General features: G+C 39.0%; 1 protein-coding gene across 6 annotated transcripts in view; it reads right to left on the bottom strand.

Annotated features, from left to right (window-relative positions):
- XPR1 (xenotropic and polytropic retrovirus receptor 1) overlaps window positions 1–15,536 on the bottom strand; it is a 223,780-nt gene extending 208,244 nt beyond the window's left edge. For all 6 annotated transcript variants that reach the window (XR_014816379.1, XR_014816378.1, XR_014816380.1 and 3 more), the window contains exon 1: window positions 15,288–15,536. Coding sequence is in view for 1 of the 6 variants with exons in the window: in XM_003130352.7 (XP_003130400.6) it covers window positions 15,288–15,356 (69 nt within the window). In the remaining 5 variants the exon portion in view is untranslated. The remainder of the gene's footprint in view (window positions 1–15,287) is intronic.
- Window positions 15,537–18,029: the final 2,493 nt, after the last annotated feature.

Below are 18,029 nucleotides of genomic sequence, written 5' to 3'. Positions count from 1 at the left end.
CCCGCAACCTCATGGTTCCTAGTCGGATTCGTTAACCACTGTGCCATTACTGGAACTCATTTACTATTCATAAGAAAAGTTCTTAGTGTTTATGTCTCCCAGCCCTCTTTAATATATAAGGTTATAGGTTGGTAAAACACATTTTGTCCTAATATAATAGTATGGTAACAAAATTCTCTCAGCTCTTAGTAAGTTTTCCAGTTTAACTGAAAGAAAACAAAAGAACCCAAAAGTTCCACAATACTTTTCCCAATACACCTATAAAACTGGTTTCTAATCCATGAGTCTCAGACCACTTCACAGATTCAATTTCAATACTGTAAAACCTCAAAAACTAGGTTTTCTCTGTAGGCTAAATAATGTTTCCCAAAAATATATTACTACTTGTCAAAATACATGAATATGTTTGTACTTAAAAAAATACCATCATACTTCATCGAGTCTAAGACACCTTCAACTGTTAAGATGCACCATTAAGTATCATTGCACCATTATTATATGTACCATTAAGAAACAGAAACATACCAATTAACTATAATAACATCTGTAAAATGAATTCAAAGGTATTGGAATGTGGAACAGGGAATGTTCATCTATCTTAGAATCTACAAAATGCAGTAATTCATGTAGTCAAAAATGCAGTTTTCCAAGCAATAGATTCTAAAAGTCCAGCTACATCATTTGGTTTCCAAGAAATTTCGAAGACATTGAGGGTCTTGTGAGTATTAACCCCCTTTTTCATGCAAGAAAAATGAGGTTCACAGAAACAAAGTAACTGTTTAAAAGCCTACCGGCCTGGAGTTCCCATTTTGGCTCAGCAGAAATGAACCTGACTAGTATCCATGATGATGCTGGTTTGATCCCTTGCCTCTTTCAGTGGGTTAAAGGATCCAGGGTTGCCACCAGCTGCAAGGTAAGTCACAAACATGGTTCAGATCTGGCATTGTTGGTGGCTGTGACATAGGCCAGCAGCTGAAGCTCCGATTTAACCTCTAGCCTGGGAACTTCTATATGCCATGGGTATGACCCTAAAAGAGAATAAATAAGTAAATAAATAAATAAATAATACTATCTCCAAAACGGAAGAGGGAGTTCCTACAGTGGTGCAGTGGGTTAAGGATCTGGCAGTGTCTCTGTGGTGGCAAGGGTTCGACCCCCAGCCCAGCACACTGGGTTAAGGATCCTGCATTGTGACCCAGGTCAAAGCTACAGCTCAGATTCAATCCCTGGCCCAGAAACTTCCACATGTCATGGGTGTGGCGAAAAAAAAAAAGAAAAAGAAAATGTTACCAATAAAGAGCAAGGGGGAATTTCAAAATTCTGCTGTATGTTTTTCCCTAAAACATCTTCTTCTTTAGTATCCATGATGACACAGGTTTCATCTCTGGACTCGCTCAGTAGGTTAAAGGATCTGGCATTGCTGTGAGCTGTGGTGTAGGTTGCAGACAAGGCTTGGATCCCGTGTTGCTGTGGCTGTGGCTTAGGCCCAACGGCTACAGCTCCTATTAGACCCTTCGCCTGGCAACTTCTGTATGCCACGGGTGCAGCCCTAAAAAGACAAAAAGAATAAAAAATAAAAAAATAAAAAGGTAAAATTCTTTCAATTTCCATTTGTTCAATAATTGAATAAACAGTCTAAGTTGTTTTTCTCCTAGTTAGTTTCACTGACTCCTTCCCCCAGTTGGGTCAAGAGTAAATGAATCAAGTAAGATACTGCTCAACTGCTGGTTTCAAACCACTAGGGACAGATATGTAATAATGGCTAATAGTTATATAATACTATGCATGGTAGCTATTATACTTACTGTCCTATTTTCCGATTATTGATTCATTTCACATGATCCTTTCCAATTATTGATTCATTTCATTTCACATGATCCTTCCAGAATAATTCAAAGGATAATTCCTATTATCCCAGTTTAAAGATAGCAGAATCATAGCATAGAAAGTCTAAATGACTTGCCCAAGCTCACAGGGTTATTATAATACCAGCATCCATGGTCTCTAAATCAATGCAATTTCTAATTTCTGGATTTTTCAAGAAATGAATTTGTGAAAGTCCATGATATTAAGCAAACAAATCCTAGGAAAAAATTTTGCAATCCTCTTTAAGAAATTTCTAATGGCGACATAATCTGAAATACTCATATTTCAAATAAGCTTATTCTACTCTGTGGTACAATGGGATCGGTGGCTTCTTGGGAGTGCTGGGACGCAGGTTCCAGTCCCTGGCCCAGCACAGTGTGTTAAGGATCCACTGTTGCCACAGCTGTGACTTAGGTCACAACTATGGTTTGGATCTGATCCCTGGCCCAGGAACTCCATATGCCATGGGGTGGCCAAAAAAAAAAAAAAGAATGGTTTAATCAAAGATGTTTGAACTCTGTGATTAGAGGTGGTGACTCACCTACTTATCAACAGTTTTGTTACCTGATGTTATACAAATATTTTGAAAAAATAGGGGAAAGAATATCACCTCAATTTCATCATCATTGATCACACATGTGTGTGTTACATAAAACTAAGTAAAAGGCCTAACTCTGCACTCACTGAATTAAAAAAAAAAACTAAAAGAATAAGACCAATTTCTCTAAATTGATACCAAAGTAACTCATTTCCAGAGCATGAGCCACACTCTGTAGGGGATAAACATGAACTTTTCTTATTTTCTCTATTCACTGTCTTCAACCACGTTCTTGTCAACTTCTCTTTCTTATCCCTTAATGACATCTCAGGCAGATCTCATGGCCTTTCGGTCACTTTCTGTTGCTGCTGTTGTCATTTTTTAAGTTTCTAAATATGCCAGACACTGCCAGATGCTGGATGCTGACAGATATCTACGATACCGCCTAATACACAGCAGGCATTCAGTAAATACTATATATTATTATTATCATATTTCATCAAATCTAAGGTGCTAATAGTAATAAAAGGCATTATTTTATGCACTTCTAAGAATGAAAAAAAATGTCTGCCAACCTATGACAATTAATTATGAGATGTATCCTGATTTAAGATGTTAAAAGGTGGGGAATTCCTGTTGCGGCACAATGAGATGACAGCGTCTCTGCAGCACCAGGACACAGGTTTGATCCCTGGCCAGGAACAGTGGGTTAAAGGATCCAGCAATGCCGAAGCTGCAGCATCAGTCACAACTGCAGCTCAGATCTGACCCTGGCCCAGGAACTCCATATGCCAGCAGGTGACCAAAAAAAAAAAAACAAACAAAAAAAAGATGTTAAAATGTTTACTAAATAGGTATTAATTTAAGCTTTTATTATTTTTAGTTATACTATTTGGTTTTCCTGTCTTTGGTCTTAGTCTTTCCCATGTTTCCTCCAAGATCTAAATTACACTCTCACTTTGCCCCGATTCCTTTTCCCAATCTCTTTTTTTAAAAATCCTTAATGGGAGATCCCCTCATGACACAGTGGTTAACGAATCCAACTAGGAACCATGAAGTTGTGGGTTCCATCCCTGGCCTTGCTCGGTGGGTTAAGGATTGATCAGGCATTGCCGTGAACTGTGGGGTAGCTTGCAGACGCGGCTCGGATCCCGTGTTGCTGTGGCTCTGGTGTAGGCCGGTGGCTACAACTCCGATTAGACCCCTAGCCCGGGAACCTCCCTATGCCGGAGGAGCAGCCTAAAAAAGGCAAAAAGACAAAAAGACAAAAAAAAAAAACCAAAAAAAACCTTAATGGTTCACAACCAGGAAACATTTAAACTCCTCAGCATAGTATCCAAGGCCCTACAGTCCTTGATACCTCCTAGTCCACTTCCCCAACTCACATTATCGGCTCTCCAAGACACCTACTAAACCACATTTCATTAATATGCTTGGATGCTTCCACCCATCTATGCCTTTGTTCAATACTACCTTATCTGCCCAGAATGCTGCCAGTGCCCTATCTCCTCTTCACAAATCCTACTCAATCTCTAGTACCCAGTTTAAATACCAGCTCTGTGAAAAGCTTTCAAGATAAATACCTTGGGGAGTTCCCATCGTGGCACAGTGATTAACGAATCCAACTAGGAACCATGAGGTTGCGGATTCGATCCCTGCCCTTGCTCAGTGGGTTAACGGTCCAGCGTTGCCGTGAGCTGTGGTGTAGGTTGCAGACGCGGCTCGGATCCCACGTTGCTGTGGCTCTGGTGTAGGCTGGCAGCTACAGCTCCGATTCCACCCCTAGCCTGGGAACCTCCATATGCTGCGGGAGCGGCCCAAGAAATGGCAAAAAGACAAAAAAAAAAAGATAAATACCTTGGTCTCCAGGGCAAAATCAATCGGCATTCCTCTGTAACGTAATCACAATATACTATGATTAGGGGACCACCCAAGTTACCAGCTCCTCTAGGACAGGGGCTTACTTATTTTTACATCACCAGCCCCTTGCATGATCCTGACCATATAACACCATGTTAAGAATCCAGGCTCTGGAGCTCCCGTTGTGGCGCAGTGGTTAACGAATCCGACTAGGAACCATGAGGTTGCGGGTTCGGTCCCTGCCCTTGCTCAGTGGGTTAACGATCCGGCGTTGCCGTGAGCTGTGGTGTAGGTTGCAGATGTGGCTCGGATCCCGCGTTGCTGTGGCTCTGGCGTAGGCCGGTGGCTACAGCTCTGATTCGACCCCTAGCCTGGGAACCTCCATATGCCAGGGAGCGGCCCAAGAAATAGCAACAACAACAACAACAAAACAACAACAAAAAAGACAAAAGACAAAAAAAAGAATCCAGGCTCTGAAATAAGACAAATCTGTGTTTGAATTCTGGTTTTTATCATTCATTAGCCATGTGACCTTGAGCAATCCACTCAATCTAAGACTCAGTGACTGCTTAAAACAAGGATAACAAAACCTGCCTTAGAGGCTAAGGATTAAACATAAAATGCTTGGCATACTGGAAACACTAAACATTAGCTGTTGTTATTACCATCATTTTATTAATTTTTTTAAAAGGAAGGGGATGCTCCAGAATACTTAATGAATTGGCTTAATATATATTCTAATCTTCTCTAGTTAGATATGCCCTCACTTTGGCTTGGCAGAGGGTTAAAGAAATGTTGTAGGGTGGGGTGCTCTACATGGACAGGTGACATGTAGCCTCTGTTAACATTCAAAAACAGGTATGTTACAGAGCAATGCCCAAATGATTTTTTAATTTTCCCGAGTTGTGCTTTCATCTCTACCTAACTCCTCAAGCCTCACCATAATTCCTCAATCCTGTCTCCCCACCTAATATAGATTTCCACTTAGAAGGAGCAATGGCTAATTTTCTGTAGTTGAGTAAACAGTATTTTTAAGGTTTGAGTCTCTTAATTTACTTAGTCTTAATTGACACACACAAGAACTATTTTAAGCTGTTGATGTGAACTAATAGATTATATTCAGATAAATGTACTAATGCTAAGGTAATCATTAACAAGAACATTTAAATTCATATGGGCTCTTAAAAAGAAAATTCATTCTAAAAATTAAAAGCAAAGAAATGTTTATATGGCAGTGATAAGACTCAGTGAGGTAAAGCAATAAGCAGGAGGTAATATTTTTATTCCAGGCTCTGCTATTAGCTAGTTGTGAGACTGACCACATACCTTGGCCTTTGTGCCCTCAATTTATTCATCTGTGAAACAGAAGAGTTGAGAAGGTCTTTTTCGACTCTAAAACCAATTTTAGTATTAAAAATTAAATTTCCACCAGAAAATTGAAAAGAACTAAAATTAGATATCCACTAAAAACTCCAAGGATTCACTTAAGCTATTTAGACATATTAGGAAGGCACATGTGAATTTCAACCCAATTTAAAAAAAGAAAGAGGGAGTACCCTTGTGGCTCAGCGGTAACGAATGTGACTAGTATCCATGAGGATGCAGGTTCGATCCCTGGCCCTGATCGGTGGGTTAAGGATCTGGTGCTGCCATGAGCTGTGGTGCAGGTCGGAGATGCAGCTCAGATCTAGGGTTGCAGTGGCTGTGATGTAGTCTAGCAGCTGCAGCTCTGATTCGATGCCTAGCCTGGGAACTTCCATGTGCCGTAGGTGTGGCCTTAAAAAAAAAGAAAAAAAGAAATTTAAAAAATAAAAAAAAAAAAGAAAGAAAAGAATACACAGGCACAGTCTATACCTGAAATGTATATGGGTTACAAGTAACAAAGAAGAGCTCATTTATTTCAAAACCATATAACTGTTCCCACCTGAACTTCTTAACGGTATATAAAAAGGACAACTTATTAACATAAATATCACATAATAAGAGAAAAAATCAACACAGCCATTTTCCAAGAAAACTTGAATTGAACAAGACCAGAGGTAAAAATTTGAGGCTCAGTTTCCCTCACAAAGATACTGTTAACCTAGCATTAAGTAATACCACTGAGCTCCGCAGGACAAATAATTTTAATAGCAAATATATAGCTCTTACTATGTGCTAGGCATTATTCTAAGCACTTTTCATATTTTAACTCATATAATCCCCACAAAAGTCCTATAACTTCTATTATTGACCCCATTTTACAGGTGAGAAAACTGAAGCACAGAGAGGTTGAGTGACTTGCCTGGAGTCACTTAGCTAGCAAACTGTGGAGCTGAAATAGAAACCTAGGCAGTCTGGCTTCAGAGTTTGCTCTCTGTATGCATTATTAACATATAAGCCTCTGATGAAAAATAGTTAAACAACAAAGTGAATCAGGGTGATTGTGATACCTCAGCCACTAACCAAGCCTTGTGACCTTAAATCACAACCTCTCTGGACCTTCCCCATTTAAGTGAAACAGGAAATTGGGCTAAATAATCTGTGAAATTCCTGACAGGTCTAACATCTCATGATCTATGATCTAAAAGCCCAAAGCCACGACTGTGTTATAGCAACAACTGTGTCCACTCTTCTTTTTTTCCCTGGTGCTGCCATGAGCTGTGGTGCAGGTTGGAGATGCAGCTCAGATCTAGGGTTGCAGTGGCTGTGATGTAGCTTATGGAAGTTCCCAGGCTAGGGGTCGAATTGGAGCTACAGCTGTCAGCCTATGCCACAGCCGCAGCAACCCGGGATCCAAGCAACCTACTGAGAGAGGCCGGGGATTGAACCCACATCCTCATGGATACTAGTTGGATTCGTTTCCGCTGCACCACAAGGGGAACTCCTGTCTACTCTTCTTTATCTTCCTCTTTTTACTGTTATCACTACATCTCATTATTTTTTTCTTATGGCTCATCTTTATAAGGTCCTCTGTATACGCTAGGTATCTCATAACAGTCGCTTCAGAAATCTTGAGGAAAATATAAACTGACAGGTGAACTCTGACCTCCATACCACACCCTGCTACCTCCAAACCACGTAGACTGAGACCTGGGACTGAAAACGGACTAGCCATTACTTCAGCAGGTTCTGGCAAACAGGTCACATTATGCCTAAATGTATGTATGTATAAATGGGTGGATTTATTTTTCATAAAGCAGTATGATGTAGAAATTAAGAGCAGGTACACTCACAATCTCATCTCTGCTACCCACAATCACAGTATCAACATAATCAGTTACTTAATGGCTCTAAGGTTCAGGTTCCCCAATCTACAAACAAAGTTAAAATAACAACCAACCTAAACAGCTTGCTAAAAAGAGAAAATGTTTTTAACGGAATGCCACAGTGACTGGCAAAAGTAAAACTAAAAAAATAATGGCTGTTGTTATTGCCACTGCTACCACCTTGCAGTTATTTACAATTCCCATATAAAAGCAAGAGCTCCAAAGTATGACAAAATTTGATTTCAAATTCTGGCTCTACTACTTCCTGGGTGTGTGACCATGAACAAATTGATTAGTTTTTCTAAGCCTGGGTTCCTCATCAGTAAAATAGTGATAATAAATCATCTATCTCGCAAAACAGTTGTGAAGATTAAATAAGGTAACAATTGCTGATACTTGGTTCCTAACTGGTCAATAAATGTTAAATCCTTTCTCCTTACTGATAAAATGATCACATTTTCACTAATTCAATTCAAAGAAGAGAAAACAGAATGGGGATACCAGGGAAGACAACTTTCCTTTCTCTACCATCCTTCACAGGACAGAGATACCAGAGAATCCTCACTCATGGGATCTCCTTTATCCTCTTATGTGCTTCCTAAGACTAGAGAGATTATCAGGCCATCTCTAAACTTTCTGAAAGGACTTCTGTGCTTTAAAGTAGCAACTCTCAGAAACTCAGGGAACCCAGAAAGTCAAAACTATTTTCATAATAATACTACAACTTCATGTGCTTTTTATACTCTCATCCTTTCACAGTGGAGTTTTCCAAAGGCTACATGAAATGTGATGTCATGTATCTGATGGCTAGTTGAAGGTGAGCTTGTATACTTTTGTGTTTCAGACATTTCTCAGAATTTCTAGTATAGCACATTATCAGTAGATATTGGAATCCTCAATTTGTAAGAGTTTCAAATGGTCCCAAGACCAAAGAGTTGAAGAACTACTGCTCTAAGGTACAGAAAAAGCCCACAAAGCACATGGATTAATCCATGAATTACAACTTTACCAATTTAGCCTGAATAAGTAATTCATGCAATAATCTAAAACACTTCTCACTTTACCATGACTACATTTCAGCCTTCAATCTTCAAAAAAAGCACTTGGTCACTAGTTATTTATGAATAGTCAATGACAAAACTGGGTCTAAGGACTTGTATCTCCTTGTTAACGGTCTGGTCTTTTTAAATACTGCAGTCATCTTTATTAAGAAATGACTATGTTTTCTTAACATAACTGTCCCTCTTGTTACAGAGAATATGAAAATCTTAAGTTTTGCTTGCAGCAAGCTAATTGTACTTTCCTCTTACCTATTATAAACAAACAACTTTTTAAGGATTTTTTGATCAGGCCCCATAGATACCACACCTGCCTGGTGATGGGAAGAAACAAGTAACTAAATCTCCTCCTATAAACAAATTGACTTTAAAGATGAATAACAAAAAAAGTTTGAAAAGCCAGGGAGAATTCTTTCATATGACTTAACACAAGAGATTCAAATTTAAAACCTTGTTCCAAGTCCTCAATCTGCAATCTCCCCTTTCTATACCATTTTTAATTTTGAAAGCACTACATTAAATGAAATATAAAACCAAAAACACACAAGAAAATACTGGTTTTTGTTTTTTCTATTTTTAAGATAGCAAAAGAACTAGAATTTAATGACATATCTATCAGCCCATGGCACAGAGTAGAGCCCCTATAAATATTTGTTGAATGAATGAATAATTTTTTTACAGTACTTGTTCATGAGTGTTGTCTACTTGGCTTCTTTTAGCATTTACTAGGTAGAGTGAAGACCTGAAAAGGTAAATACAATTGGGCAAGAAACCTAGAGAATTTTGACAATTTCTCAGTCCCAAAGGCCAATTAAATACCAAGCAACCCACAAACTAGCTCTGGTTAAGTAGTACAACTTGAGCAAAATTTTCCAAATATTTTTTTATAACATATCATTACTAAAAAAAAAAAAAAAAAAAAAAAAAAAAAAAGCTTACTATGCACCTCCAATATAGGTACATTTATTTATAAATTATTTCCTTCTACATCTGTTTACATTATAAAACAAAGGATTTTTTTTAATGGAAGTTTTAAAAGCTGAGACAATGATAAAATAAATAATTTTAACCTTTCATTTGTGAATAATACTAAAATATTTTTAACCTCCTTTAAGAAATTATCATCAGTAACAATACTTTTAAAGAACAACCTAACTGAAAAGATTCATTACTTTTTAAAATTTTAGTTTAACATTTCATGATAATAGTATTTCAAAGGCCTAGTTCAAACTTTAGGGTTCAGTTGATTTTGAAACCTGATTATAATGGCTGGAAAACAGACCTTTTAAAGACAAAATACTCTAATATATCATATTTATTTAAGGTGGAGTTCACTGTAAATGACAATGGATGCAAAACAGTACTTCAAAGAATTATCTTAATTATTTTGAAACATTCTGGCAAACTTCCTGTCAGATCTATTTAAGTATCACTGTTTTCTCTATAATTTGGCTGACAAAAAGCTAGTACTAGAAGTAGAATTGCCAGCTCTGCCATTTTCTTGATATTCACGTGTGCCTGATTATTGGTACTGCTGCTGAGGCTTCTTTACAGGAGTCTTTTTAAGTCACATCCATTTTATAAGGGTTCATTTAGTCAAAATTAGGTAACAGCCATATATACTCATTTAACTATGTACCCATAAACTGGATTAACCGCTGTTTGCCCTCCGACTACCTCCTAAACAAGGTCACTGTATTAACCCATTTATTCAATATTAGCAAAATTTTCTTTCTGTTTTATGCACAAAAACAAACACAATTAACATTTCTAAAACTATTTTCTAATAAGATCCTGCTGTATAGCACAGGGAACTATTTTCAGTCACCTGTGATGGAGGATAATGTGAGAAAAAGAATGTATGTATATATATGTGTGTGTGACTGGGTCACTTTGCTGTATAGTAGAAAACTGACAGAACACTGTAAACCAACAATAATGGAAAAAAATGAAAATCACTTTTAAAAAATAATAAAGAATATATACGTATGTGTATGACTGGGTCACTTTGCTGTATAGTAGAAACTGACAGAACACTGTAAACCAACTATAATGGAAAAAATGAAAATCATTAAAAAAAAAAAACAAAAAACAACTATCTTCTCTTACTCCATGGGAGTTTTGAGTACTCTCCTTTGGGGGCTATGATGCAAATATACTTGAAATCTCTAGCCAGCACAACTCAGTCTCTCAGATGTTTTCCAGATTAGGACTGGATTTGAAGCCAGGACTGATTTTCCATGGTCACCCCAGGTCAAATAAGACTCTTAGGTTCTTATGATCTGGGCCTTCACCCAAAAACTGATCCAAAACCAACCTTCAGGGATGGGAGGGCAAGTATAATCTTTCCAGGATACTCACTTTATTATACAAAAATACACAGGATACACACTTTATTATACAAAAATAATAAAGAAGAGTAATAGTTTTCTGTCTTATACAACACTCATTCACTCAGTTAAGAAACATTCTGAAATGCAAAGCATCTTACTGACATAATCATTTACAAGTGTTATTTTAAATATGCTATACTGGATTTTCATTTGCAGAAGTGAGTGAAAGAAAAAGTGTGGTTTGTGCCCCATCGGGTGGCCAAACTGGAAATTTCAAAACAAGTTCCAGCAAGGCAAGTTAACCCTAACTAATCAACATAATACCTTTGGGAAATTGAAGCCTGCAACACAAGTGTTCTCATGGGAGAGTTCTATAAATGAAAATCACAATAACGTTACAGCACTGTTTCCTTGCAATTAAAAATAAGATACACAGTTTATGAAGAATCTCTCTTTTCCAAAATCTTGCAACAAAAAATTAATCTATGACCATCATTTTTTATTTAAGTTAAATAAAAGTTTCACTGGGTCAGCTTTCCATTCACACATTAAAATATCATCAAAAAATTTTGAAAGGTGACAATTTAAAAAAGTGCTATTAACAATAATGCTTTAAGTTCTCTCCTCTTCATATATCAAACACAAACCACAAAAAATGCACAGAAATTTAGAGCTATATGGTCCTTAGAAAATAGAGCTCTGTGAGCTTAGAAACCATCAAGTCCAGTTCTCTCACTTTACAGATGAAGAGCTTAAAGCCCAGAAAGAGGAAGTGATTTCTTCAGGGTCACACAGTTAGGGTGACCTCACTACCAAAGCTTACACACCTTCTGCTCAAGAGACTAGCTGTCTAGATATGATCCTGGACAAGTAATTTAACCTTTCTGGACCTCAGTTTCCTTACTTGAAAACAAACAAACAAACAAACAAGAAGGCAAATAATCTCTAAATTCCCTTCAAACTCTAAAATCCCGAAATTTAGATGTCTCATTATTTTATTACCTTACAAAACTACAGTGCACACTGAAAAAAAAAAAAAAATGCCACATTTCTGAGAAACCAAAGCAGCACAGGACCCTAGGGAAAAAAACACAAGTCAGCAGCCTACAACACCAAATATATTTGCTTCTTTTGCTAGTATTCTGTAAAATATTAATATGGTCATACTACTCTATTTGGCTGAAACTGGTCTAAATTAATTTTGATTAATCAATTACAGAGCTCTAAAATATACAATCACTGATTCCAAATTTTTTTTGCCAGTTTGTTTGTTTCACTGTCACCCGGATGCCACTGATTCTAAGTTTTTATGCTCTTATAAAGATTTATTGATGTTCTATAATATAAACCAAGATTTACACTCAACTAGATTACTGGAAACAGGGACAGTCTCTTCCCACTGTGTTTATTCTGTGTAAAAACTATTCCCAAATGGATCAGATTTTCTTCATATAGTTTCTCCATGTTGCTCTCTTCTTTTATGTTTTATCATTCTGTCTATGAAGACTGAATCTATGAACTCTACAATTCACTTTTAAATCAGAAACTAATAATTTTCAGGATACTGATGCATCACTAAAATTAATAATTTTAACAATCTAAAAAATAAAAGCCAGTGAAAGTTAAATAAAAAATCCTATGAAAAGCTCTGGCTCTATATTCTTATTTTATGAAAGAGGAACCTTGAAAAGGCAAAAAGACTCTCCTCAAAGCCTCATGACAAGCACAAATGAGAACTAGCAGTTATTGTATGACTGTGTGTACACAATAATACATCTAATCATAGATGTAAAACAGTATTTTTCAGCTTCTACCTGAAGCTCTGCTTATTTCAAGTAAAATTTGACATAGCAAAATGAAATAAACCACAAAGAAGCTGAACAGTTCACCGTGGTTCACAGTACTAGAAAGCACCCTATGCTAGAAATCAGGGGCAATACACTGAAATTTCATCATCAGTACTTGAAAAGCAAATTCAAGTGTCTGTTCTACTAACAGTGTTTCAAGAGCATCATCTTCATATATGAGAAACTACATGTTACTGCATTATAAGGAAGTTCATTTCTCTAGTAAATACTAATATCTTTTATGATGTCCTTTTTTTCCCCAAAGTTTTTAAGCTACTAAAATTCCTGGACTCTAAAGACTCTTATTTATGACTCTTCAACTATTTTTAAAGGAACAGCACCAGTTCTAGAGAAACAATACACAACAGATCCCAAGCCTCTAAAAAATGTCCTTAATGGCTCCAATTCACAAAGAAAAGTGTTTCTTATTAATTTTGCCTACCAAACAATGAGCTTATCCTAGTCAAGAGTCACATGGTAGGAATTCTCTGCAGAATAAAATTTCAATTATCCCCAATTAATGAATTTTTCAAAAAATAATTTATAATTGGACTAGGAAAGATAATGCAGTCACACATATGCTCAGGAATTTTGTTCCTCTGTGACCAACCTAAAGTAATCACTTAGGACTACTGTCCAAATGGAGTATGTGAATAAGGAATCCCAGAATTACTCCAGCCACAAAGCTGACATTATAAATCAAGAAGTAATTATGTATTCAAACTAAATCTTATGCTTCTCCTTCCAGCCCCAGAAATTGTATTCCAAGTTAATACAATTCTATGAAACAGCTGAGTGCTGTAATATTTAAAACAAATCATAGCATACAACCAACCACCATTACTTCTCCCCAAATGAAGCATTCCATACTACATAACAAGTATAAGATGTTGCTTCAGCATGCTGTGCTCTATGCTTCTATGAAGAACTGGCAGTGGTGCTGAAAATTACTACTAGAGAGATGAAAGACCAATACCTTCCTTTCAATAAAAACCATCATCTGGACTCTAGCCAAGGTTTTAAACTGACCAAACGTTATTAGAAACAATAAATCAAAACCTCTACAAGGTGAAAAGCTAGTCCCTTTTTTTCATTCTCATGAAACATAGCCACAAAACACTGTAAGAAAATTAAGTGAAAAGAAAGCATTAATAATTTTCGGGCTTTCATTTCTGGCAATAATCAAATACTGTATGTTACAAGGTGAATTTATTTTACAAGGTTCTTCAAGGTTTTGTTTAACCTACTTAACAATCCCTTTCCCTGTCTTCTTCAATTATTACAACTGTTATATGAATAAACTATTGCCTAAACACCTATCAATGAACTTAAAATAGAAATTAAATAGAGAACCAAAATATTTTAATTCATAAAACCTAGCTAGAATATTTGTGTTCATATTGATTTTATACTCTTTGTTCCTGCACATAACATAGATGTGAATTCCTGGAGGTTACAGATAAGTCTTTCTCTATCCAGGAGCTGAACTGCCAGTTAAGGAAAATAACCTAGTGCAATGCTTAAAGCCCTTCAGGTATCTTGGCTTCTGAATCCCTAAATGGGCTCACCACCTTTACTCTTCCTTTTATTAATGCAAGGTTCCTTATCACTATCTATTAAATACACTCCAAGAGCTGTTATTACAGAAATTAAGGGTGAGACGGGCCATGATTTCTGTAATACACAGGTATGTTTTCAAACTACATTGTTTACAATGTAGTACTTTTCTCCCTAGATAACAAAAAATTTAGGAAAGAAAATGTGAAAATTGTAAATAATTCCCTTCTCTTTCTTCCTTCCACTTCCCCCTTCATCCCAAAACAAGAGAAGAGCCAAAAACAAAGATAAGGATGTTTTATATACTTTGTATACTTTATGCAATCAGTGAAAAGACAAGTCAGCCTCATCAAAACAAAATAGCTGATTACGGTACGTGTGCATAGTGTAACCACTGCATGTGTAATACACATTTAAATCAAGTTTCAACCCTGTTACAAAGCCTTTGTCAACAGCGGGCAAGTGAAGAAAAGCTGAAGGGCTCCGTGGAATGAAGGAAATCACTGGAGGGGCTTATCTCGGAAGAGGATTCCTCGGTGAGAGGTGAGCAGAGAGAAACAAGACCTAACCTTGGCGAGGGGGCGCTCGCCCAGGGTGGGGACGCGAGGTTAGGGTGAGCGGGAGGAGGGGATTAGCGCGAAACCGCCGCGACCCCGGGGCTGCCCTCACACCCCGACTCCTCCACCTGCGGCTCGCCCTCCCACCGCCATTCCCCAGCCCCGGCCGGCTGTGCCTTCCCTCCCGGCCCGCCGCCCGCATATCCGTTACCCCGGCGGCAGCGGGGCTGCGGGGGAGGGGAAGGTCAGCGGGGCCCAGAGGGGGCCGGCCGCGGCGGGGATGCCGCAGTGGCTCCCCGCCGCACCGGGTCAAAGTCCGCCCGGGCGCGGGGAGGCAGCAGGAGCCGAAGGCGGCGGTGGAGGTCAGGACTGGGGAGATGGTGGCCCCTCAGAGTCCTCCCACTCCCCGGCCGCTGCCGGTACCTCATACTGGATGTATTGCTTCCTCCACTCAGGAGTGATGTGCGCGGAGAGGTGCTCGGCGAACTTCATCCTGCCGTCTCCCCCTCACTCCCACTCGGGTCCAGCAGTTACTGGCGGCGGCGGCAACAGCGACTCCGACTCCTCCCCACATGGGCCCCGGCGCGGCGCGGCGCTGCGCTTCTCTCCTCCTCCGCCGCCGCCGAGGTCTCCTCAGAGCCGCCCTCCCGCCATCTTCCTCCTCCTCTCCATAGCCCCGCCCCTCCCCGCCCCGCCCTCTATACGTCATCGCCATGGTAACCGCCTACGCCGCACCGACGAAAAGGGCGGGGTAACGGGCGGTATTTTAGTATATTCCTTATAGCTCCGCCCCTCTGGGCCGGACGTGCCGAAGGCACCTCCCCTGACCTCTTCCGTCTGGTTCTTGTTGGCCTTACAGCTGCGCTCCTAACGCTTGCCTGGGAAGCTGTGGTGTTATTGCAATTAATATTAATACTGTAGCAACAATACTCCACAGAAGTTTATATTTGCAAAGATTTGTGCAAATATTTTTTCTTTTTAATATTTATTCTTCGTAAAACCCTTAAGGATGGCTCAACATTAATTCAAATTAAAAGCAGACTAAATAGGAGTTCCCTTCTTGGCGCAGCCGGAACGAATCCAACTACGAACCATGAGGTTGTAGGTTCCATCCCTGGCCTCGCTCAGTAGGTTAAGGATCTGGCCTTCTCGTGAGCTGTGGTGTAGGTTGCAGACTCTGCTCAGATCTGGCCTTGCTGTGGCTGTCTGTAGGCCTGTGGCTACAGCTCCAGTTGGACCCCTAGCATGGGAACTTCCTTATGCCGCGGGTGCGGACCTAAAAAAAAAAAAAAAAAAAAAGACAAAAACAGACTAAATAGTTAAGGGCCATATGTATTTAAAGGAAGCTTATTTTACACGCTCTAGGTGCTGGATAAATGCTTGTTGAATTTACTTAAAGATATCAGTGCCAAAAATTGCATGCTGCTTCTGAATTTCAATGTAATTGTCTAGCCCCAGGGCTCCCAGAAAGGCCAACCACAACACCTGGACTCAAAATAGGACTGGGGTATCAACTGGACTTGTGGCTAAGCTTCGTGGGGATTAGGAGTGAGGTTTGAGAGGGAAACCAATGCTGGGAGGAAAGAGAATCCTCTTGAAGTACAGTAGGAACCCCACCTCCAAGGAGATCAAAAAAGGGGTCCAGCATCCAGGCTGACTCTTCTCAGGGAGCATAGAGAACAGATCACTCACACAGCTGGCACTATTTGAGTATGGGAGCAATTGTCCTGGATTTTGGACAGAAATCAAGGTCTTTCCCTGAGTGGAGGAGCCCTGAATAATAATTTATTAAGCACTTACTGTCCGTGGAACAAAAATTATTTTAAATCGAAGCAAAGTACTTTGTCCTTTAATTCTCACAATTTTGGTGAGATCCAAAGATTAAGTGGCTACTATGACTGGGACAGTGTTCTGTGATAACAGTATCTACTGTTGGTTTGGGTTTTTTGGGTTTTTTTTCTCTATGTATTTTTCCCCTTTCCTCTTCCTCTTAAATCATGTCAGTAGGGATACTAGAATTATTTCCTCAGGACAGGGGATGATGCATGATGGAAAATAGTCATGGGCGATGAGGCTTTCTGATTTTTTGTTGTACAAAAGCCTCAACCTCTGTGAAAGGGTAATCAGGGAAGAAGAAGGAGGAGAAGGAGAGGAAGGAGAAGGAGAGGAAGGGGAAGGAGAGGAACGGGAAGGAGGAGGAAGAGGAGGAGGAAGACTCATCTCAGGTCAGCACTGTACTCCTCTGTCCACCATAACAATTCCCCTCTACTAGAGGTAAATGTTGCCAAGAGAGAAAGGCAAAAGAGAGGGCTGTGCTCCCAGAAAGGAAGTACCACCCCAGAGAGGGGGTGGCTGCATGGTGTGCCTAGGAAGACAGAACCAGGGGTAGCTGCAAAAGCTATTGCTGGGCCTTTACCACATGTGAGCTGGAATGGAAGACTCTTTTTATTTATTTTGTTGTTGTTGGCTTTTTAGGGCCACACCCGAAGTATATGGAGATTCCCAGGCCAGGTGTTAAATCGGAACTACAGCTAGCGGCCTACACCATAGCAGCAACATCAGATCTAAGCCGAATCTGTGAGCTATACCACAGCTCATGGCAACGCCAGATCCTTAACCCACTGAGGGAGGCCAGGGATAGAACCTGCATCCTCATGGTTCCTAGTCAGATTCGTTTCCACTGTGCCACGACAGGAACTCCAACTCTTTTTTTTTTTTTTTTAATTGAACTATAGTTGATTTACAATGTTTCAAGTGTAGAGCAAAATGATTTAGTTATACATGTAAGTTTTCAGATTCTTTTCCATCATGGATTTTTAAAGGAAACTATATATAGTTCCCTGTACTGTACAGTAGGTACTTATTTTTTATCTATTTTATATATAGTAGTATCTACCTGTTAATCCCAAATCCCTAATTTATCCCTCCCCCTCTTTCCCCTTTGGTAAACACAAGTTTGTTTTCTATGTCTGTGAATCTATATCTGTTTTGTAAATAAGTTCCTAGATTCCACATATGTGAGAGCATATGATACTTGTCTTTCTTTTCCTGATTTACTTCACTTACTATGATAATCTCTAGGTCCACCCATGTTGCTGAAAATGGCATTATTTCATTCTTTTTGTAGCCCAATAATATTCTATTTTGTATATATACCACATCTTC

This window comes from Sus scrofa, chromosome 9, assembly GCF_054392235.1.
Source record: "Sus scrofa isolate SSC_HxYL_T2T_F1_AM1 chromosome 9, Sscrofa_HxYL_maternal_Yorkshire_Landrace_v2.0, whole genome shotgun sequence".
In the NCBI taxonomy this organism is placed as follows: Eukaryota; Metazoa; Chordata; class Mammalia; order Artiodactyla; family Suidae; genus Sus; species Sus scrofa.
Note: the sequence above shows the minus strand (reverse complement) of the source record. Positions and strands in the feature narration are given on the sequence as shown.